This window comes from Poecile atricapillus, chromosome 5 (assembly GCF_030490865.1).
Source record: "Poecile atricapillus isolate bPoeAtr1 chromosome 5, bPoeAtr1.hap1, whole genome shotgun sequence".
NCBI lineage: Eukaryota > Metazoa > Chordata > Aves > Passeriformes > Paridae > Poecile > Poecile atricapillus.
Genome location: NC_081253.1, coordinates 19,116,894 through 19,141,053, shown reverse-complemented (window position 1 = coordinate 19,141,053; position 24,160 = coordinate 19,116,894). Strand labels below are relative to the sequence as shown.

Here is a 24,160-nt window from a genome sequence, read left to right as displayed (position 1 = left end):
AGCGACCGGACAAAACAGTGCAAGAGCAAATCCTATTAACAAATAATAGGATTTGTTAGCAGATCATCCAAATGACACTTTGGAAACGACTCCCTGGGCAGCTGCAGCCAGAAACCTCAGCCAGGGAAGGGAGCCATGCCACGGGATGAACTGATGAGCTGAACAACTACCAGTCATCAGAGGAGCTCACCGTGTGACAACAATGCTGGCCCACTGGTTTTCACAGCATCTGAACACGTTGCAGCATGTGTCAAATGAATGAAAAGAAGTAATCTCATATCTTTGGTATTTCTGAATTATTTACTTTGGATCCATAAGCAAGTATATTTTCTACATCAAAACACACAAGAAACTGTTGCAATCATATTTTCTTTTAGCTCATTACAAGAATTTTGTCAGCAACTTTGCACACTATAATTTCAAATGACACCTGACTACAGGATCCTGACTAAAACATGGTTCCCTAATAGTATTGCAACATAAACGCTCACCTCTACCAGTAGAAGTTGAAGGAAAAAAAAAAAAATTGGCCAAGTGGGTACTTGAGGAAGCCTGACCTGACACTACAATGTTGTCCCCCAGTGGTTGCTATTAGGTGCCCCAAATAAGTGGTGCTATGACAGCAACAGAAAAGGCGGCATTTAACTATTAAGAGTTTGAAAAAAAGGAGAAGAAAGGTGCCTCATGCTGAAAACTAGACAGAGCACCTATCTGCCCTGGCTGGACACAAACTACGTGTAAGATAATAGTTACTCAAAAACTTCAAGTGGCAAGTATTTATTACTCTTTGTATTCCTGTTTAGGGTGTCATAAGCCCTTTCATCTCTTTTGGATCATTAGGGCCGTCTTATTTATTTATTTGTTTTTAAACACACCACAGTGCATGTTGCTTGGAATGAAAACCAAAACTGAGAACCCATATGAGTTATATCATAATAGAAGATTTAACAATTGTAGATTGTTAGTTGTATTTTTTTAATGGCAAGAAACATAATTTCTAGGGTTAGTCATCAAATAATTCTTGTTTAAGAGTATAACTAAAAAGGAAAAAAAAAATCCCTTCTAACATGCTCTGATGGCAATGTCTGGGTGCAGTTTGAGCAAAGCAGCAGTGAACATGCTTCTGAAGGCACAGACAAAGCTTGTCCAACTTCCAAAACCCTCCCAGCAGAACATAAGACATGAACACACTGCTGTGTTTGGGATCAGCTCTTCCACAGATCTCCAGAGTTCTTCCCACTGCTCTGGCTATTGCAGTAAACTGAGCATTCTGGTGCACATGGACAATTATGAGGCAGTTCAGCCAAAAAAGCACAAAGTCTATCCACAATGTTATCTAGGTTGTTCATCTGACAACTCAAATGGAAGCGACAGCCAGTCTCTCACCCAGCTGGGTTAGAGATTAGCCATGTGTAATATTGCTGCACTTGAACTTTGGAGTGCTGTACACTTGGCAAGAGGACAAAGAAAGGAGGAGATGGAATAGGGAGGAGAAATACCAAGGCAGGAATTACTGCAAGACTCATTTTGAAGGCCTGCCCACAACAGTCTATTTGCCCAGGCAGATGCAGATATTATAAATGTATAGGCCACCATATGCACTTGGCCAGTGTGCTGCCAAGACCCTCACACTTCCCTGTTACAAACACTCCAAAGCACTCAGCATGCACATCTGCACAGTGCCTGAACTGCAGCAAGGCTCTGCAAGCACTGAGCACATGGTAATTACCAACTTCACAGAGAATTACAGACCAAACTCTGTCTTCCCTTGAGAACGAATCAGACACGATGTCTACATCCAAGATACACGACCAAGTATCTCAACCCAAGACCATAGCTCAGAACGGGACTGGGAATGTCAGGCCAGCAGATGAAATGCCAAAGAAAGACACTCAGAGAAGCTCCAGTGAACAGGCACCTCCTTTTAGCTCCTGGGCTGGAAATCACTTTCTTGACATGCATATCAGCCACCATCCCCTAGAGAAATGTTACTGACACAACCTGGCTCCCAAAAAGCATGACTGCTGACTCCACCAGCTACAGCCAGGCACACAAAGAAAAGCAAAAGTCTTCAGAATATACCCTGGATTATGGCATAATTCCAAATTTTCCTTTAGAATAGGAAACAGTGATAAAATTATTCCATTGCAAGATCAGCTTCTACCTATAGGGATATCCTTCTAGCTTCAGAGAGAAGCACTTGCAAACCAAAGGGGGGAGAAGGGAGGAGGGCTGATGAATAGTGTTACACCAAGGTCACAGCAGCATGTACCCACTTCCAAGCCTAATGCAGGGCAATATTGTTGACTGACACATACAGGCTGGCTAAGGGAGGAGTTTCCATGAAGCCTACAGAACCTCCCTTTTTTGGGAGCACCGCCTTTGCTTTGCTCTTTCCCCATCACTGCAGTCCCCTCCTTGCCAACTGAGAGCTGCAAACTCTTGCCCTTTTTAAGGGCCTGTCCAAACAATCCAACACTAGCCACAGCCAGTGCAATAAGGGACCAGAGATCACAAGCAAACAGTAAGAAACTGCAAAGCAGCAAAGAGCCATATTCCAGGGCACTGCCTACAGCACAGTGAAAGGGAGCCTCAGGGCAGAGAGATAGGAAGCCAGGCTGTAAACAGCAGGGATGGGTTTATGCAATCTCCTGATACAGTTTCAGCTGTATCTCACAACAGCTTCAGGAACAGAAGTTAGTTTCCTGGTTTTCAATTTGTTATGGTTTTCCTGTAGCAGATGCAAGCAGCTCAAGAACCTCGCCAGTTATTAAGAAATGCAGAACAAGTAAGAAATCTCTAGCTGGCCAACACCAGAGCCATGTGTTCAGTTAACCAAGCCCTCTGGAAGGAATCTGTGATCAAAAGGAAGAAAAACACTTTACATAAACCTATTCAGCAACTGAATATCCCCCTCAAATGTCTGTTGTAATGTTTATTCAGAGCATCTGGGGGATAAAAACTCTGGTCAAAGCCTGTCATGAATCCCCATGCTGCTGCAGAACTGAGTATTAATCCCTGGTGCTTCACTGCTAAATAAGGGAAGAAAAATAAACAAACAAGCAAACCAAGCAAAGGCCAGGGCAAGTGGTATAAATAGATATAAGAAAGCCAAATTATTAGTTTAGAGATGCTATCAAAAACTTTTAAAACAAAAGTTTTTCAACCTCCTTTAGCTTTGTGCACCACATAACTCCTATGCAAAGTACAGAGTGAGTGTATTTCACATACGCAGTAGTACTGCAGGCAGGAGCAAGCATGTAATGTCATGCGGGAGAAGATGGGGCAGCAGGGCAGAAAGCAGCAAACCTCACAGCAATTCACCTTCAGAAGTAGTTGCCTTCCCTTACTTCCTCGCCACACATGCATATTTCATGACATTGTATACAACGATAACAAAATTGTATATTTTAACACACCAAATTTGAATATTCAAAACTAATGCAGCTGTTCACACAGGGAAAAAAAATAAAAGCTGTTCTAAAGCAGCAGATTTACAATTGAGTCTGTCTGCACAGCCATGCAGATTGAAAAAAAATAGGTCAAATCTTCTGCTAGTCAGCCTCACTGCCATTCCTCCCCAGCCCTCCTTCCCTTTAGATTTCAGCAGTTATTGAAGGAATCAATTAACAGACCTGTCATGCAGGTGTCAAATTGCTTCTGCTTGGTACATATCAGGGGGGTTATCTGTGCATCTACAGATGGAAGGGGGAAAAATTAAATCATTATAGTCTTTCCTATTCACAAATGCTAGTCCTAGAGCACATGTACTCAGTGCTACTAGGGTCCATTAGCAATCAAACAAATGATGCATAGATGTAGGAAATTATGAAAATAGATGTAGAAGGAAAGGGGCAAGAGACAGACAAATATAGGCTAGAAAGAGACAAAAATAGAGGAATTGCTGTGCTTTCACTTTTTCTATGCTTGCAGCAAAACCATAATAGCATCTGCTGCTTTTAATGACATCTTGCTAGTGTATTTTGTACAGCTTCATGGTGAACAGTCTTAGAAATCGCATAAATATCTCCATTTTGACACTAAATTTCAAAGAGAAACTATAATACTAGGTGTATGTCTACTCATCACCCTCTCTATGTTTAAACAATTCTTGTCTGTAAAAAAGGACTCATACAGTGGAATTCATACACTCACTGTCACAAAGGCATTAAGCGGGTTTTTAAATCTTCACAAAATGTAGGGACCAAGTCAGTCCAATTGCCACTTACTCATTTTTATTAATTTCTCTCCTCTTGCAGAGACAGAAGGGATTCTATTTCATTATCATAAAAAAGATGCCATTTTGTATCAGGCAAATACTAAAACAAATCACTCTTGAACCCTATTTCCACTACATGCAATATGCTACCTGACAAGTTCTTGCAAGAAGGTGAAGAAATCAACTTCCTGACTTACTGCAGTGATGGCCAACCAACTGGTTTGGCAAGCCACATACCACAACCTCCATACGGTTGAATGCCACAGGGCCACAGGACGTTGACTGACAGCTGAAGGCTGGGGTGGACCGGTCCCAACTCTTACTGGCAAGCATCTCCTCTAACCAATGTGGTAACAGCAGCCTTATGTGCTGCTGCTGCTGTTACTGCCTTCCGTGTGAGGAGGGCTGGGACAGCAGCCAAGGGACTCCAGTGGTGGGAAAGCGAGTGCTAGGGGCAGAGGGAGGGTGCTGCTGTTAGACAGGAATGCCTCGTTCATTTGCTTCGATGGAAGAGAATGACCATTGTGGAATGTGACGTGCAGATCCAGCTGGCAAAATTCACAACCAGTCTTGAGCCATTTTAATTCAAATCAATGGAAATCATGAATGAAATTATGAATTTCACTCTCCACACAGGTGCTATGCAGAATTTCTATTGTGCTGCTAAAGCCTTTTTCTCTCACCAGCAAACCCAGGACTATCACAGACCACCCAGAAAAGCCATTTGGAGCACAGTATACAGCTGAGTAGCAGACTACACAGAGTGCATCCTAAATTCTAGAATGTGCACAGAATGCACTTTGTCTTTGATTTTTTTCACTTATTTATTTATTTTATTTTTTACTTTTATCATTCCTGGCCTTGGCTAAATTCCTTTGAAGGTAGGCTATGCTACATACACATAACTCATTTAACCAGCCCCATTTAGCCTTTGCTTCTGAGTAGTATCTTATCTATAGCAGTTACAGCTGAACTTTCATTGTCTTGAATAATTTTTCATTCTTAATTCAGCAAGCCATAAACAATTATTTCTTCAGTGCTTTAGATAAACAACTATGGAAGAAAACTATCCTGAAGAAAACTTTTGGGCTCTCTTTTGGGCTGTTTGGTTCATGTTTGTTTCATTAGGTTTTTTGACAGTGACACATTTAGAGGGGGACCTGAACCCAGAAAGATATTAGGAATTTGAACCCTCTGTAGAATGTACACTGGATCAGAAGGTAAGCAAAAAAAATGGCAGTGAAGGAATTCTTGAGGTAGATACGAGGAGCTGACAAAGAAAGGCAGGAAGAACAAGCTTTTATTATAGAATTGCCAAACTAAAAACATTCTGGAACCATTACATTGTCAGGTAGCAACATTTAGCTTACTTAGTTTTGAAGCCTGTACTAATATTCAGTATTTCTTCTTGAGCTGTGCATCTGCATGATGGTCTAAACCAGATCTGCTTCTACAAAAATGCAAAGCTCATTTTGTGTTAATCCTTTGAAGAGGGGTGAGATAGTATATATGTATTTATCTAAATGATACTTCCTTCATTTATCTTTCATTTTAAATACTGCCCCACAATGAGAAACACTGTCTGAGATTCAGAAAGGTGTTTTTTTCACTATCCTGTTCAATAGATAAATTGTACAATAACTTGAGAAACTTCATTTGCATTAGTATGGTTTCTCGTTCTGCAAATCAATCAGAAACTGAGAAACTGGTGCTATTCTTTAACGATGTCTATCAGACCAACACTGTCAGCTAGGTTTGCTTCCTATATGATGCCAAGATTATTTTTACTTCTAAAATAATGGCTGAAATTACAAAAATTAAGCTGGAAATTACTTTTTCCTTAATTTATTAAAAAGTTACTCAAACTAATGTTTTATACAATTTAACAGTAGCTCTCAAGAACATTCAAACTGTTTCAAGTAAAGAAAGTGAATTTTTTCAATTGTTTAAATACCTTCTGTTAGATCATTAATGTATCTTATGACTGACAGTCCAATAATAGCAGAAGATCTCCTTTATGAAATCGGCTTTTCTCAGTAAGGAAATAAAATTTGCAGATTTTTTTCCTTAAGCCTCAGTTATTGGGAAAATATCTATGAATCTCTATGTTTCAGAGAACAGCTCTTGTCCTTTATTGGGTTTCTTGCCATAATGAACATCTGCTCACTCTATAAATTAATTGCTCAAAACATCTTGTGCTTCTAGATGATCCAGGCAAACATAACTGTTCTGGGTTACTAGAGAACATTACCATTTTTCTCACACATACAGGCACACATCCTCCCTTACAGCACACCATAAAACAAGAGCAATTATTTGGCATTATTCTTAATGTCATAAAAGAAACTTTTAGTGCTAATCAGGTTGTAAGAGTAGCACACTATTAAGTTTTCCCAGATGATTTAAGCAGATTTTGTACTGTGATAACTTAAGAACATGAAGGATGCCTTGCCTGGCCGATTGGAAATGTTCTTGATCTTAAAATCAAGAATCCTTTTATCGGTCCTGATAAAATCCCAGAATCCTTTGCCAACAGCAGAGTTTGTCAGGCAGTTGCAATGAGCAAAGAGAAGTCCACTTTAGACAATTCATTGCAAATAACAATATCTTTCTTGCAAAAGGCCCAACAGACTCAAATTTCACCAACTTGCTCCATGCTCAAGGTCTCCCATCGTTCTTGGCAATACTGAGGTTTGTCACCTCAGCTCTAACTCCTCTGTTCTTGGAACTGTCAGCTCCCCAATCAGAAATTAGCTCATTTTAATATTGTTTTTAACCTCTACAGATGCAAATCACTTTCCCCAGCGACACTTAACATAAATCTCCTTTATTTCCTTTCAGTTGCCTTTCAGACCAGTTCCTGGTTTCACTGACCATCCAGGGTTCTGGTGAATGACAATGATCCAATCTATCACTAAGATCTTCCAGAAATAACAGAACCTACACTTTCCAACCAAACCTGGAAGGATGTTATTGACTTAATTTGGAAAGAGAAGAAAGGGTGCTGTCCTTCCCAAATAACAGATTTCTAGATGTTATCAGAAGATATAAATAGATACCAGTCCATAAAAATTTTGGGTCACATTACATGGCTGGCATCTCTTAGTTGTCATCTGTCTTCATTAAAGATTCTGCAAGAAGGTGGGGGTGGTACCTGGGCATGCTACACCCTTCCACATAGGACAGGACTGCAATGATACAAACACTGTGGGTTTCTTACTGCCAAAAAAAAAAAAAAAAAAAAAAAACCACAAAAAAAACCACTAAAATTTGAATTCTTCTGAAGAATTTTCAGGTTAGTTTCATGAAAACTTGAGAAAGACAAGACACACATACATCAAGCCTCTTCCTTGCCTAGAATATAAGTGTTCTCATATTCATTTGACTTTAGAAGTATATCTGAAGGGAATAGTTGCAAACATATTGTTTCTGGTGACACAAACAAACGGGTGTGCCTGGTTACACCACATTCCACCCAAGTGAACAGACTTACATCCCAGTCATGTTTTCCCCACATACAATATCTCTTCTGGTCCCGCTCCCCTCTCCCTGTGGAAAATACACCTGTGTACTCCTTCCAATTCTACTTCTCTGCCCCATTCCCACCTCTGGTTCTCAACCTCTCCATTAACAATTTTTACCTAGCAAGTACAGGAAGAATTTGGTGAGTAATTAGTTCTCTAAACTTTAAATTCCAAGTAAGCAACAGAAGTGTCAAGATATTGAAGAGCAGCAGATTGTCACACCACAAGTCATGTGGTTGCTGCACTGCATCTCCACAAAAATTATCTACATTACTCACACTCATGAGGGGGTTGACTTGTCATGATCTGTCATCTGAGATGCAAATATTTATTGATGGCACAGAAGTATTCCAACTTCTGCTTTTATTACTCATTCTTTTAACGCTGTTAAGAGGCAGGCTTTGGAATGCCAAATTCACTCAGCTTGCTCTGCAGTAGGACCAAAAGAAGTTACATTTTATCATTATTTTGTTTACACAATAAATAATCCAGCTGCAGAACAAAGATCTAAACCCGTAACTACAAACTGAGAGCTGAAGCACACTCCACTAGTGTGCTATTGTCAAAAATAATGCCTAAGAGTAAAAAGTCCTTCATTAAAATTACAACAATTGCAAGAGAATAACTTTTTATGTACTTTTTATTTTGTGTCCTAGATACCATCCAGGTGTCCAAAATCATTATTAAAATCCATATTTTTAATGAGCTCCAAAATTTATTTCTTTTTAGCCAAATAAAGAGGACACATTCCTTTCGTATAGAGAACACTGCCACAGCAGCTCTCCTCTACTCCCAGGTCCTCATACCAAGCATTATCCCATGCTTAATGTAGTACAGCATCTGCATTTCCTTCTGCTGGTTTTTCACTTTTACACAGCCTTACTAGACACAGGCAGTGAAGCAGCCATCATATTATTGTTCAGACCTTCCTCAACTGTTCGTATGCAGTAAGTTCACTTTATAGACCTTCATCGGAAAACGCCCTTTCAAAACAGGCAAATAATCAACTCTGCTATCATTGTTGTTAATTCTATGCTTTCAATACCATTTCTGAGGTAAGAAATGGGAAAGGAAAATGTGTATGACTCTTCTGAGCACACTGTAAATGGGCAGTAAAGCAAGGTGATACCATTAAAATTAAGATAGTCTCACAGCTTGTATTTTGCTAGCATAAAGAGTTTCTTTTGTTTCTTTTAAGTAATAAGCTATAAAGTTTCCAGGCAAGACAATATTCAAGAAAGTGTTAAGAAGTAAAAAAAGTTAAGTCTTCAGTGGCTGTTAGAGCTTAGAACTGCAAGTGCCTTTTTTCAATATTTGAGTTCTCCAAAACAGGTTTCTGGTAAGGATTCCCGCAAGCCCTGCATGTTTTATAGTTAATTTCATCTTCTTCCAGATCTGCCCTTGTCAAGCCAGGAATGGGACTGATTAATGGTGCTCCTTTAGAAGTGGATGCTTCATCCAGTTGAGAGCCATTGCCAGTCACTGTAAGTCTTATTTAAGAGAGGAGGAGAAAATTATCCCATAAACCTGCAGCGTGAAGGTGAAATTTTTCATCTTCCTGCTTCTGATTTATCCTCACATACCCCAGACACGTTCTGAAATTCTGTGAGGACAGAAGCAACTGCACCTGTAAGACTAGAGTATACTGTCCAAGGGGGAAAGGAGCTTAGGAGTTCAGCAGGATTGATCATTCTGCATTAAGTTCCAAAAACTTCTTGCTATCTGTGATAGTCCTCACTAAAAAATATGAAAACTTTTTAGAAGCAGTAAGCAGTTACTGTAGTTATGCTCATAACATAAAAAAAGAATCCCAGGCCCCATAATAAATTACTCAAAATAATCAGCAGATAACACAAGCACACTAAGTTTTAGTCCTCTACTTGACTGTAATATTCAAATTTAGACCTCCTGAGATCAGGAGCCTCACTCTTTCAATGTCAACAGCAAAACCAGACCAATATACTTTTCATTACTCTCCAACAGGCCAGAAGTGTGGAAGGCCAGGAGGATGCAAGGCCCATTCCTGTGATTTATGGTTGGTAACTGCTCTTCTGTAGGCAAAACTGAGAGGGAACATTTGCCAAGCCTTCAGTTGAAGAAAGCCTGGTGAATGGAAGCTGGAAGAAAATACAGGGTGGATCCAATGAAAGTGCTGTTTATTATGCAAGTGTACTCATTAAGAGACCTCTTTATGTCATTCAGTGTAAACAAATACCTGCAGCACTACCAGGCAAGGCAAAAAAAGCCTTGTTGTGAAGCAGAGTGGCAGACTTGTTGAGACAGTCATGGAAGACATCATTACAACCTATTTTAATATCAACATGTACACACGCCCCGTTGTACTCTCTAAATCTCAAAATCATACCATGTGGAACAAACATCATCATCATAAGGATTACACTTTTCTTTTTCTGTTTGTTTGTACTGAGAGCCCTTAATAGCTGCTTATACTGTTACTCTGGCAGTGACTACAGTTTACATAGAATGCCTGGGTTCACATTAAGCTACCTGTCACATGGACTGACAGCAATGCAGTTGCAGCACACTGCCTGCTAGGGCAACACCTTAATACTGCTTCCAGGCCACCCTACACGTGGAGAGGAGCTCCAGCCACTGCACAGATGTATCAGACCTTCTTTTCCTCCATAAAGCAGCTTTGTGCAAGAGCAGAACTGAGGCAGGACACAAGAAAGCTGTCGACAAGGTGCCAACCAGCAGCCTCAGGCTCAGTCTTCAGTCACTATTAGAGATGTTCTTGTTAAGGGACTGAGGGAAGCTCAGGCTAGCACGTGGTCCCTTTCACTGCTCCATCACCCTACAGCATGCAGGAGGCACTTCTTACTCTGTGAAGAAAGAGCAAGTCATTCTATTTGACATCAAACATTAAGTAACCTTCTATGTGTGAGGATTTTCAGACAAAATTAATACTTTTTGGCTGCACACATACTACCAGTCCTGAAAAAATGACAGAGGGGGGAAAATGTGGCACTTAGTCAAGGAAAGAAAAACGCAATGCAAAAAGAAATTTTTAAAAATATATTTATATATACACGTGTATATATAGGTATAGAGCTAGAATTGTTTCTGCTTCCTGATTACTAAAACTGCAACCTAATTACTACATTAGATTACTTTATTACTAAAACTCCATGGCTACACATGACCATGCATAATGTCATAAAATTTCTGGTCTTCCACAGACGTTATATGCTGATAAAACACCAAAACTCAGCAAAGGTTGATTTCTAATTTATATTGGTGGAAGATCAGACTCAGGACATCTGAGTAAATAAATTATATTTAAGTGTAGTACAGATCCTCAAATCAGTTCAAGCACCCTCAAAGAAATTGTAATTTATACCTCCTGCAGACCTTACTGTATGCAAATAATTTGTAAGACTCTGACAAAACTCTTTATGCCTGTAATACAGTTTCACAAAATTAATGTTCTTTTTACATTAAAATTCATCTAGGAAAACAAATGCTAACGTTGGAAGACAACTAGCCTGACGTATGAAGTCTAGGATGTTTCACAGGCAAATCTATGAACACTGGGATGGGAGCATGAAAACCCCTGACCATTCTTTTTAAATGTATGATGTAGGATTTACTAGTCCATGTGTACCAGGCAGGCCTAAAGCTTTGCAAGAGATTCACAGGAGCCCCAAGTGAAGTTAACACAAGTCTGAAAAAGAAGACAAGATGCAAGTGGTAATATCTAGATTCCGAAGACTGTTTTTATATAAGAAGATTAACTAATCTTGCTTTTTATTTGAAATTTCTACATGTGAGCAGGAAGCAAAGCTAAGATGTTGGATACTACTGCCTTGGCTCTTCATTCCAACAAGCTTTCCCCATGACAGAAACCCACCATCATAAGTAAACAAAAAATTCAAATAAGTTCCATAAAAATCCTTCCTATTGTGGTCAAGGTCTCAAGTCCGCCACAGGTATTCAAGGGAAGCAGAGGTCCTTTGCATATTGTGCAGAAAACACTGGATATGGAGGACTGAAATCAAAGAATCACTTTATGGACCACATAGCTGACAACGTCCTTGCTTTGACAGATACCTCTTCTCTGTATATAGTTTCTCAGTGTGCTGTGCTCTAGTCTGAGAGCTGGAAGAGGATGGCAGAGGATGGCAGATTATTTAGCAGATGTCATTTTCTTAGTCAATGCACTTGGGTTATTTTAAAACCATTTTAAAAAAACATTTCCTGGTATAGATACAAGACTACAGAAAGAAAATGTGAAAATAAAGTTATGGTTTGTTCCTGATAAACATGTTTCACGATGAGGATGACCACCACATTGTTTTTTCACCAAACTAAGATTCTTGGTAGAATAAGCTTGAAACCTTAGAGAACCCTTAAAAATAAGTGTAAAAGCAGATGCTTCAAGGTAAATTCAAAGTTTTCTTTCCTTTGAGGCAACTTACTTAAGAGATTTGATATTAGTATTTAAATCTCTAAACCACTCTGGTGTTATACCTGAATTACTCCTGTTGGGAAACTAGGTGAAACACAAGGGATACTTGTGTGATGGATACAAGCAGCTGGGTTCTCTTCAAACCTTCAAGTCAGCTCTTGATGGAAGAGTAAGCAAGATGAAGTAGTATTCTATTTCTGATAGCACACTTTTCAACTTGACATCTGAAGGTAAATGTCAGGCTAGAGATTCAGACTCTTGCCATGACTCTAACAAACCATCAGCCTATTTTCAAGAAAATCAACCTGTTAAGAGGTAATTTTTTCCTCCAATAAAACACAAAACAAACAATCAAACAGAAAAACACAATGAAACTTTCTGTGTATCATGCATGATACAAACTGCTTAAGTCTGGTGAAGAATGTGTGATTCTGGAGCATGGCAATGCTATAGAGATCTCATTTTTATCTCTACATCCTTGTCTTGTAACCAAACCCATTTATCAGTGTTGGCTGAAAGTCAGGACATCTGTTCCTGATGAAATTTTGACATTTCTAACTTTCCATTTCATTCCAAACTGGAAGAAAACCAAGTATTTTTCATGTTTCCTTTAAATGCTCTAGAAAATAACAATTCCAGATTAGCACACATGACTACCTCTAATTAGGACAAAAGAGATGTTTCTTGTGTCAAAAATCAAACTGTTTCAATATAAGCCCAAAAAGTGACATTTTGAAAGATCTCATTTTCTACAGCAGTCAATATTTTACATCCACTTCTTAGAACTATTTTTTGATGTAATGATATTTTTTAAAAAATAGAAAAAAGCACATTGCATCAGAGTGATATGATTCCACTGTGGTATATAAATTACTCTCTGTCACACACATATACAAAGATATTTTTAACTACGCATTTTATTACCAACATAAAGAATTAGTGAATGTGAAACTAAAGACTGGCTTGTCTCTTTTTTTCCCGTAAGTCTGATTTACTCTTATTATCCTGAACACAAGTGGAATAAAAGCTTTCCAGTATGGCATGTGATACCTGCTTTTTGTTGTCTATCACCTCTTTACATTAATTTTTTCAAACCCAGTATTATCTTAAGGATATTGCAGTGTTGGGAAGAAACAACTTAAGTGGAACAAAACTAAAATTATCCTCAAAATGGCCTGTTATAATCAAATTCAATGCTGTAGGAGACTCAAAGCATTGATCCTAGATGAGAATAGAATGTGTTTATTTCAAAGCAACTTGGACTTCATTTTGGGTACCCATAAGGCAATTCCTGTCTTAGGCAGAGGAGATCCAGCTCTATTCCTCAATTTACATCCCATCTGCTCACACACCAGACTACAATAAAATCAAAAGATCCGTCCTACAGAAAATGGAAAATCCAGATGTCCATTCAATCAAATGTTACATGCTCTGCCTAAATTTTCTTCTGCAGCCTTCCAATGAAGTTCAACTTAATCCTCTCCTGTCCAGTTTTCCAATACAGTTTACAAACTTCATCCAGACATAAATCTCAGGAGCACCCCGGAGCCCTGGATTAATGCCATTCAGTGAGGTTTATGATTTCACACAATTGCCAAGGTTGGAAGAGATGTCTGGAGATCATGAAGTCCGCTGGATGGTCAATTAGTGCAGGACTATGCCCAAGTTTTTCAAGTATGTCCACAACTTGAGACTCCACAGCCTCTGGGTAACCTGTCACAGTGTTTCTCTACCATCCCAAGAAAAAGTTTGTTTAGACATAATTTCCTGCATATCAATTGCTTGTTGCCTCTTGTCCTTTCACTGTACACCTCTAAGAAGAATCTTTGTCCACCAGCACTCCCAGGACTCCATCTACGGTTCAATTTGTCATCATCATAACAATGCAATCACTGTTAATTTAGTACAAGTGTTGTAATACTGGAAAAGTTCATATATTCAGGCTATTCTCTTATCATATCAGTTCTCACCCTTCTCTCATACTACTGTGTGGGAAAACTTGACAGATAAGAATCAACCACTAAATTACCACTCAATTGCTGCTTCAATATATACACAACATGTTTCTGCTTGTTGTCTAACCACCTACTTTTCTTTTTCTCAACAGTTTATTTCCAACATGATGTCCATAACAGGAATTAATTATACCCAACTGGACCTGATCATCTCATCCAGCAGCATGCTTTGGACAACCACAAGTATTGAAGCATGAAGTTTGAGAAAAGCTAATGGACAAATGCAGAAAAGCTTGTCAACAAGCACATATTCATGACCCACTCATTTTCTAGAACTTTGTTTTCGACAGAAACAATTGGTCTTACCAGTTGAAAGAGGGATTCTGGTCTTGACAAAGCACTGGTCTCATCTGCTATAGCAGAGCTCAGGAGAGCTGCAGCCCTGATAGTCAACTGATGGATGAGAGGCTGGAGCCCTTCAGCTCTGCAGCTGCACAGATCTCCTCTTGGTTGAGAAGTGCTATCTGAACTCACCCACCACCCCAAAATTTCTAAGCTCACTTTCATTTCATGTAGATTTAATTTTGTCTGCTTTGTCATACTGTAATGCCCACTGGTTTAGACTAGCATTCCACATTTACGCTGCCCAGCAATTTCAGCAGTTGCCATACCAAGGCTGTTTTCTCTGCATCTTAAGGAACGTACCTTGTTCAAGCAGTCCCCTTAATAAAAGCACACCAGTCTATCTCCAAGTTTGGAGGCAACTGCATCTCAGCAGTACATACATCACACAGTCACAACAGACATAAGGAAAAGCAAGCGCAAGGGATATTACAACGCACCACTCTGATCTTCCTTTCATATTACTTCTGTGATCAGGAACTGCTTTTGAGTAAGCTCTTTACTTTGAGCTATAGAGCACAGTCTTATTTCCAAATAAGCAATTCCCTGCCACTGCAGGAAAGCATCTCTCATTAGCCTAGGCAGTTTAGCTTGTTTGTACCATTTCAAGGTATACAGTATCGGTACAAAAGCAGTTTTCATAGTTTAAAGTTCTGTCAAACAACATAGGAAAGTATAAACTGAGAGCAGTCTTTGCTTCCACTCTCTTCTCACTGAAAAGACAGGAGACCCACAGATATCATAAACGACAGTCCCAGTGAAAGTTCAGGTATCTGAACTTTCTCAGTGTCATATAGAACTGAATTCAGTCAGGGACAGAGGTGAAACGGGAATGAAGAGATCCCAACGCTGAAGTGAGGATTTCAGCATCATTTCTATTAAGCCTTTTTCCTCTTTCTGCTTGTCGAACTAAAAAATCCTAAGTTTATGTCAGAGGATGGCAAATGGGTAGTGAGTAGATTTTGATGACACCATGTTATGTTATTTCACTACTGATAAAAATGCAGCTACTAGCTTTTGCAAATGATAAACACTACTGCAAGCACAAATACGTAGCCGCCAGAATGTAAGATTTTATGCCAATGAACACATTCTAAGTTCTAACCTCTGTTTGTGCACCAGTGTTCACTATGTCAGCTAGATTTATTTTTTTTTTTAATATAGTACTATATATAGGTTACTGCCCTCATCTATACAGGAGAAACCAATACAGTGAAGATATTATTAAAAGGAAGATTCTTCTGCACTTGCACTGAGAAAAAATGCAAGTGATTTAGGTATTTTGCTTTACCTATCCTAATGTGGCCTGTGATCTCAGAGAAAGCTTCACTTCAGACCAAACTTTAATGCACATCATTTATAATATTAAAACAAATTTTAGGTTAGTGAACCTGAAAGATACTTCATTAATACAAGGTAGTCTGGAGACCCTTAGCATTTCATTCCTCCCTGTGCAAAACATAACCGGGATAAATAGCTGATATACATAACATGGTTAACTGGATGTTACACTCCTTCACAATTCTTAAATTTTCTTAGTTATTGTACAATTATCTTGAGAGTTAAAATTTGATTGTGCTACATCAGTAATGTACGTGAGGCTTTACAATTGCTCAGAAATATTAAAGCTTAACAACAGCAGAATTTGCTATTAAGAGAGGTATTAACTACATAGGGCAAAAAAAAAATAGTTTGCTCTGGTTTTTGTGCAGAAGTCACAACTTTGTGTTACAGGTCCTCCTGAAAATCATCTCTAAAATTACAACTGACCATGCTAAATAGTCCAGTTCTCTCACCCTAGCTGCAATTTGACTACTTCAAAATAACCAGAAAGGCATCTCCAGAAACTGATGGATGCCATATAGTGTAGAGTCTTCTGTAAGGACTGTGTGCTATAAACACTTCCTCCCAGAGCACAGAAGTTCTCAGCCCATCTGATTGTCAGAAACTCTGCTCACCTTAAAGAAAGACATTAGTGATTCCTCCTGTTTCAAATGATCAGAGACCCACATGTTTCATGATCAGAGACCATTCCTTTCCCTTGATCTGGATGTCCCCAAAATCTCTAAGTGCCCAGTGAGTGAAGCCACTCCGGTGGGAGACAAAGTAATCCGGGTGTTAGATCAACACCTCCAAGGGATTGTTGATACACATAATATGCATCTGATTTTCCATAAGGCATCAACTACAGTCATAAGCATTCTACTGGATAATATATAAGGTCACATCACTTATAAAAGCTATCTAGTTTTACGCTGTTATTTTAACTTCTCAGAATTCCAAGACCATGTCAAGACAGGCACGAAAACACCAAATGCTAATAAACTGTCAACCTACTGCAAGCATGGGATATTTAACAACTTGAGAAAAAAGAACAAACCTGCCCCCCAAAAAATATGGTCAAATAAACACTGTTCACCTCAGGCCTCAACCCTGTTGACAGGAATAGAGATAAATTTAAGGGAACAGACTACCACAAATGTTAATTTACTAAATATTTTGTCTGGACTAATAAAACCTGGTCTTATCTGGTCTGCAGATGTGTAGAAAGGGACAGCATACCAGAAGCTCTTCTTTTTCCAAGAACAAATCCTTGGCAAACACCTGTTAATCAGTGAGAGAGGCAGAAGTAGGAGCAGCAGAAAGAGACACAGGTAATTTGGATCCAATTGCATGGTTACAATGCAGGCAGGAACCAAACTGGAGTTGCTACCAGTAACTGGAACCTGCACTCAGACAAAACCCCGCTAACAGTGGCTCTGCCTCAGTAATAGGCTCCCAGAACCCACTAGTGACCTGTCACTGAAACCTCTCCATTGGCAGAGCTATGGTTTAGCTGTCATACTTCTCTCACATGGATACTTTAGGAATCACTTTTAATGGCATTCTCTTCTGGAGTTCAGCATGCATTTCCCATTTAACTCCTAATTTTAAGATCGACACTAATCCACATGTGTAAATGGCCCTATATTAAGGACATGCAAATAGTGTGCGTTTTATCCACTCCACCTTCTTTTAAAGGAACACTCTAAGCCTATGTGTGATACATGACACAAGAGAGATGTGCATCAGCCAGCACTGGCAGGACCAGCATGGGTGAGTGTACACTGCACTGGTCTGAGCTGCTAAGACAGACAGGCCAAGATAGACAACAGCATTTGTTGGGAAGTGTTAGTCTGCAATTGTTAGTGACTGAAGCTCAACCCTGCAACCCTAGGGAACAAAATCTGGTTATATAAAGATAAATGACAGAAAATTAGTAACTTAAAGAAATACACAGAAAAGGATAGAACAATCAGCAAGATATAAATGCCTTTTAAAGCTGTTTACGGCTAAGGCTCTATTGTTACTTGTTATTTTCTTTTGTTATTGTTATTTTCTTTTCAGTGCCTGTCTTTTTATACAAATTAGCAATTTCAATGTCCTATTTAATTTCAACAGAATGAAGCATTTAGTAAATAGTAATCAAGAAAAAAAAAGGCCCTACATGTCATCTTATGAAAAAAAATAAATTATAAAAAAAATAAAGAACTGAGAAAGTTACTGTCAGAACACATGCATCCACTTACATACAAATGAATTACACCTGAATGATCAGATTTTGCCTAACACACAGGGAAGTAAGCAAAAAATCTATAAATATTACAGAATATTTATAGATTTATAGAAAAAGGTTTTGACAGAAATAAACATCAGTGGTTAACCCAACCTCTCCAGATGAGGTTTTGGGCTGCTGGAAGTATAGCAAGTTTGTACACTCTCTTCCAAAATTGGTATCCTGTCTAGCCTCTTTTTTGTTTTAAAAAAACACTGATACTAGATGTCCTAGGGAGTACAAAAATTAAATTTGTATTTGCACACTACACACCAGAAACACTTGTAAGACTGTATGTATTGACACCCAAATGAATTTTTTGAGTTAGCAAAAAATATATATACATGCCCATAAAGTCATTGTATCATGTCACCCAGATCCACTAGGAATTCTGCTGTGTCATACTAAACGAAAATCAGCTGAGGTTACCTTTGAGACTGAATTATCATTGCAAAAACAAAGTTTCATATAAAAGCCATGCATTTCCATATGCTCAGTGTCTACAGTATCTTGATTGGGGCAATACTAAATGATGTGGCTGGCAGTTCAAGTCAGTGCAGCTGGAGGGCTGTTGCTATATATAATCAAGCTATCTCTGACCTTATGAGCCATTCCATCAGCTGCAGAATATCAGCACCACCTTTGAGAACTGCTCCGCACCAAGGCCAGATTAAAATAAAAGCAGTATAAGCTTAGTTTGATGATTCATGGAGTGATTTCATTAGATCTGAGCCCAAACTGCTGCTTACAAGATGAGGGAATAAAATATAGTGTAACTACAGTGCAAAGATTAAACATGAGTAACTTCAGTAGATGAGCCAAGTGTAAAGAAAGCAGTAATATCAGACTACTTGACTCAGAAGACTGCTGGACCACATCAGAAATCTGTTTAGTCAGGAATCCTTTTGGAGGACTCAGTCAGCTTCTGCCTTGAAAGAAGTCTCTGAAACAGACATGTCTTCAACAAGCACACTGATTGCTGAATGAATACTGTTTTTGTAAAAGCACACGCTCCTCACAGAAGACATACTTAGGAGTTTAGGAAAGGATACTGCTTCTGTGCTGTGAGGTCTAGCAGAGAGGGAGAAGAGCCATGTTACCCCATAAAAAAAGAAGAAAATTGTATTTACCCAGAATAACAGGTGTGTCTTTATCTTTTCTAGACCAATCAAAACTACAACACCCTGCTATTAGTAAGACCAGATTCAATTCAGCTTTAACCTGTCTCACACTGGAACTGGAAAGGGTCTAGGGAGACAGACTTATTGTTGAGCACTTACATCACCTGAAGGCATTGTATAGTACAGGGGGTATACTAAGTATCATGGCTATGAGATTATACCTCAGACCAAAGCTTATTTCAGGAGCACTCATTATCATCAGATCCACTTGCTGAGGTGACTAAACATACAATTAATGTTCTAATCTACCTTTTCCTTTCATTCAAGAGGGCTGGTCAGGGATAGCAAGACAAGGAAATCAATAAAAAGTAACTCATTTCAAAGGAGAAAAAAAAATTAAGAAGTGCCTAGATTATTTTCTTGGTTTGGTTAGGTGATTCACCAAACCAGTAACAAACAGCAACAACAACAAAAATCCCCACACGATCAACTCTGTAAATAATACGCAAAGAATATATGCAAAGAACAAAACTTCCAAGTTCTATCATTTCAATTCCACCTGCAAATATGTACACACAAAGACATATGTATATAGAATATAAACTTATATATCAACTTTCAGCATTGCAAGTTGTAGCCCCCAAATATGCCAAGAACTTTGTAATCAAAGACACATAAAGTCCAACTCCCCCAAACTGTATTTCTTACTATTGTGAAGTTTCATGAAGTCAGGAACCCTTCCTATGAAGCAGAAGAATAACCCATACTACTCCAGCAGCCTAGCAGTCAGCTGCTATGAAGCAGTCTGAAAATAATAATATAAAACACATAATCAGATTCTTAACACCTTGTGTCTGCTTACCTGCCAGTGTACAGAATTATGAGAGCACCTGTACTAGAGTTAGGGTACCTTGCAAAACAAAATAGAGAATACATTGATGTTACAAATATTACAGTACAGTCATAGATCTAAAATAAACCTGCAAGTTTTTAAAATGTGTTACAGAATCTATTTTTATTTTTTCTTCAGCTGCTACCATTGCAACTGCTAAACGTCTGCAAGAGCATGTTGCAGGATGATGATGTGCATGAAGGATTTCTGTAGCTCCCAACAACCAAAGCACAGAAATCTGAAAAAAACCAATTAACAATAAGCAATAATAAAGCTTGATCATTCCCCTACTCAAATTCATATACAATCCTCCTGCTTTCATCACTGGAAACAGGTCCAGTTGCTTTTGCTCAGCCTGCTTTAATAAAATGCTCTACACAAAAAATCACTGTTGTGCCATGCTGTGCAGATTAATCCCATACAAAACAGCCTGATCCTAGTCTCACAGCAGAGTTTTGAAACTGATTTTAATTTTAAAAAGAAAAAATACTTGCCTAAGTAATTGTTAATAAAACATCTTTGGAGGTCTCTTACCTGCAATCAGGTTAGAAGAACACATTTCTAGATATAAACTTCAAAATCAGTCTAATGAATAAAAGAGAATTTTAAAAATACTGGTTTTCTCATCTGTATGTATAACTAACACTTAAAACATAATGCATTGCAAAATTAAACATTACTTTAAATGAATGAAGGAAAATAACCAGAATAAGTAGATACAAACTACTACATAATCAGAGTAGCTTCTACAATGCTAACAACAGCCACATCAGGAGTAGCAGAAATGTGAGTTAAACTTGAGGCTGAAACTATCTCTCTCACTGTTCCTCCATCAAAGCGCAGTCCTATTGTGATGCATATTGCAGTTCAGATGACAAGAGATGCAATATCATGCACTCACTTTCAGCAATTATAAGTACACATCATACAGACTGAAAAAAAAAATCAATTATCGGACATCGTCTAAATACTTGTAATTGTACTCATTACTCCAGTTGTGACTATACTGCAGTATTTAACTCAATTGTTTCAATTAACTTTTCACAGCCTCAGATTTTCAGGCAGATGACAACTTTTGCTGTCTTGTTCAGTATATCTGTGAAGCAACACAGAAGATAACAGACCGTGACAGCTTATTTTTCAAAACAAATATGGTCCTGTCAAACAAGCTAGCAATGCAACCAAGTTCTAACCAGGGAGAGGGAATGCTTAGGAAATGTGAAGTGGTACCTAGCAGATTATCTGTTTTATCATTTTTAAAGAATCTTTACAGCCCTTCTCTGGCATGTAGTAACTACCAGTCTTCCTTTATCTTCCTTGACTACCCTAATAGAATGCCTAAGAAGACAACACTGAAAACACGTAGGTGTTGGCATAAGGAATCGTTCTTTTGTTCTCTGCTGTTGAGGGAACACCACCTTTGTCAGGCGGCGCAGCAGCGTGCTCAAGTGAGCACCCACTTGGCTTCAGCTGCCTCCCCGTGAGAGGCGGCCCTGCTCAGCACCCGCAAGGAAACGCTCACAGAAAATACAGTCACTGCTGACCGATGGCTAATCTGATGCCTTGTGTTTAAGTACACGTATACGTACTTATGTATTTGTGAAACGTAATTTATGAGTTCAGCAGCCTCGAAGAACGGTGAGTTTGGTTCAGAGATGACCAGCGTCTGGCGCGTTTCATCAATGAGCTTCCCCATCCTGACAGCCCCAGGAGCGTCCCGATGCCCGGCACGGACCGCTCGCTGATACCATCTGCATTGGCAACGCGCAACTCTGCTCAGCCCCGCTGCCCCGGGCTGCCCTCGCCAAGAACTTCCCCTTCCCACCTGAGGCCCCAGGCTGACAGCCGCCGCCGGCCCCCGGCTCCCCGCCGCCGCTCCCGACCGCTGCGGAGAGCGGCCCTGCGGCGAGGGCACGGACAAACTCTCCTGCCGGGACCACTTCCCGCCGCGGCCCGTCGTCACCGCTCTTCTTGCGGAGCTTCTGTGAGGGGGGCGGACAGGACCCCGCCGCAGCCCGTGGGTCGCGGGCAAGCGCCCCGATGGGCACAGGTGCCGGAGGGCCCTTCTCCCCCGCCCGCCGCGGCCGGCGCAGGTGGCGGGAGGGCTGCGCCCATTCCCGGGCAGACCTCGCCTCCTAGCGCCCGCGCCGGGCCGCGCTGCAGGCAGCGGGAGCGCCGCGCCGGCTGCCTCTCGAAGCCCTCCACCTTCCCGCATCGGGCTCGCTACGTGACCGACCGAGGGGGCAGGGATAACGCAAGGGCCCGGTAAGGCCGGCAGAGAAGCAGCAGCAGGGGAAGACGCTGGGCTGACGAGTCTCCTCCGCTGCCCTTGGGCCCGCCCAGCCCAGCCAAACCCGGGGCGGTGCGAGGGGCTCGGCGTTACCTTTCGAAGAGCAGCCGGATCATGAAGATGCAGAAGGCCAGGGGGAAGGCGAGGTAGAGGTCCTCCGCCTGCGGGAAGGCGGCTTCCTCCGTGCTCTGCAGGTCCGCCCAGGTGACGTTGTGCGGCAGCCAGAACCGCTCGTTCCAGAACCAGACGAGGATCCCTGCCATCTTTGCTTTGTCTGCCGCGGCGCCCCTCGCTCCGCTCCGCTCCGCCCGCGGCGAGGCGCGTGTGAGCGGCTGCCGGGAGAGAGGAGGATGGAGGCGTGTGTCAGCCCCGCAGCCGCGGATGATGCTGCCGAGCGCCGCCGTGCAGGTTCCCCGCCCGGCGGGGGCAGCGGCCGCCCCGCCTGTCACACGGCCGCGCCGGCACCCATTGGCTCCCGCCCGCGCCCGCCGCTGTTCGGGGCCCCGCCGGGCGGTCCGGAGCCGCCTTCCCCCGCCCCTTTCCCCCGCCGAAAGGCTGCACCGCCGCCCGAAACCGAAGTGACGCGGCCCGAGCAAGAGGGACCCCGTCCCAGGGGCTCTCACCGCGGCCGAGGCTGCCGGCGGCAGTGCTGTGCCCACGGGGCGCAGCCTCCGCCTCAGCGCCGGCCCGGGGCCCCGCCACCCTGCCGGCTCCGCGCCGTGTCACCCTCCCGCCCCTTCGCCGCCCAGCCGGGGACCCGGCGAGCCTGGAAAGAGGCTCCAATCGCCCAGCTGGAGTAGGCAGGTGGCAGCAGGGGTCGGCTTCCGCAGTCCGGTCCCCGAGAGTGATCCCTGCCCGGAGCGCTGCTCCCGGCCCTCTCGGCTGAGGTGTTTAACCGGGAACGGGACTGTCCCGGCTGGAAGGACTCTCAAACACTCAATGACTTCACACTGAACGCGGGTACAGGAAGCGTGTAAATGTGGCATGGAAAAGCGTTAGAAATCACACGACTCATCAGGAACAAGATTGAGGTTAGGACTGTGGCTTTGCATTCCTGGTTAAAGAAAACCGTTTTAGTTTTATGTAGATTTTTACCTCTGATTCCTTCTCTCATTACCATGTCTTGCTAGAGATACGCTGTGAGAGGAAAACTACAATTGATTCCACCGAACTTTACAGCAGGCTTTAGTATAGCCACAGGACTGTGTGGTGGTCCCAGCACACACAAAATTACTTAAAACAGTAGCTCGTGTAACATCACTGTTTTTCTGCCCTGCCTCAGTTTATTTCAGATGGCTTCTCTTTTCTTCATTGTATCATCATACCTTCCATCAGGCTACTGAATACTGAGACACAGACCTCTGCACATGCCATACTTCAGAATTTTGTCATCTTGCTGTTACATTTTATGCTAACTTGCTCTTTTCACCCCACTGGCTCTATTTGCCCTTCCTGAAAAATTAATTGCACAGCTCCTCATGTCTGTGCTGACATTTCTGTGCTGAATAAAATCGTAAGTCAAACATAATGCTATGGAAAATGCCATATCAATTTAAAGGAAGCAAACAAATTCTGTATATGGAGATAATTTCCATCTAGCACATTTCAGGGATGTTTCAGGAAATGCTTTGGCAGGATGGCTGATGATCCGTGCAGGTAAACCTGCCAGTGAATGTTCCTGTTTTATTGATGAGACAATTTCCTAAGTGTCTGTATTATTATTCCAATTCAGT

At 41.0% G+C, this 24,160-nt stretch overlaps 1 protein-coding gene across 2 annotated transcripts in view; it reads right to left on the bottom strand.

Annotated features, from left to right (window-relative positions):
* Nucleotides 1-22,952, bottom strand: part of CERS6 (ceramide synthase 6) — a 100,171-nt gene extending 77,219 nt beyond the window's left edge. For both annotated transcript variants that reach the window (XM_058840439.1, XM_058840440.1), the window contains exon 1: nt 22,521-22,952. In XM_058840439.1, coding sequence (XP_058696422.1) covers nt 22,521-22,690 — 170 coding nt within the window. In that variant the 5' untranslated portion in view covers nt 22,691-22,952. The remainder of the gene's footprint in view (nt 1-22,520) is intronic.
* Between the last annotated feature and the right edge of the window lie 1,208 nt (nt 22,953-24,160).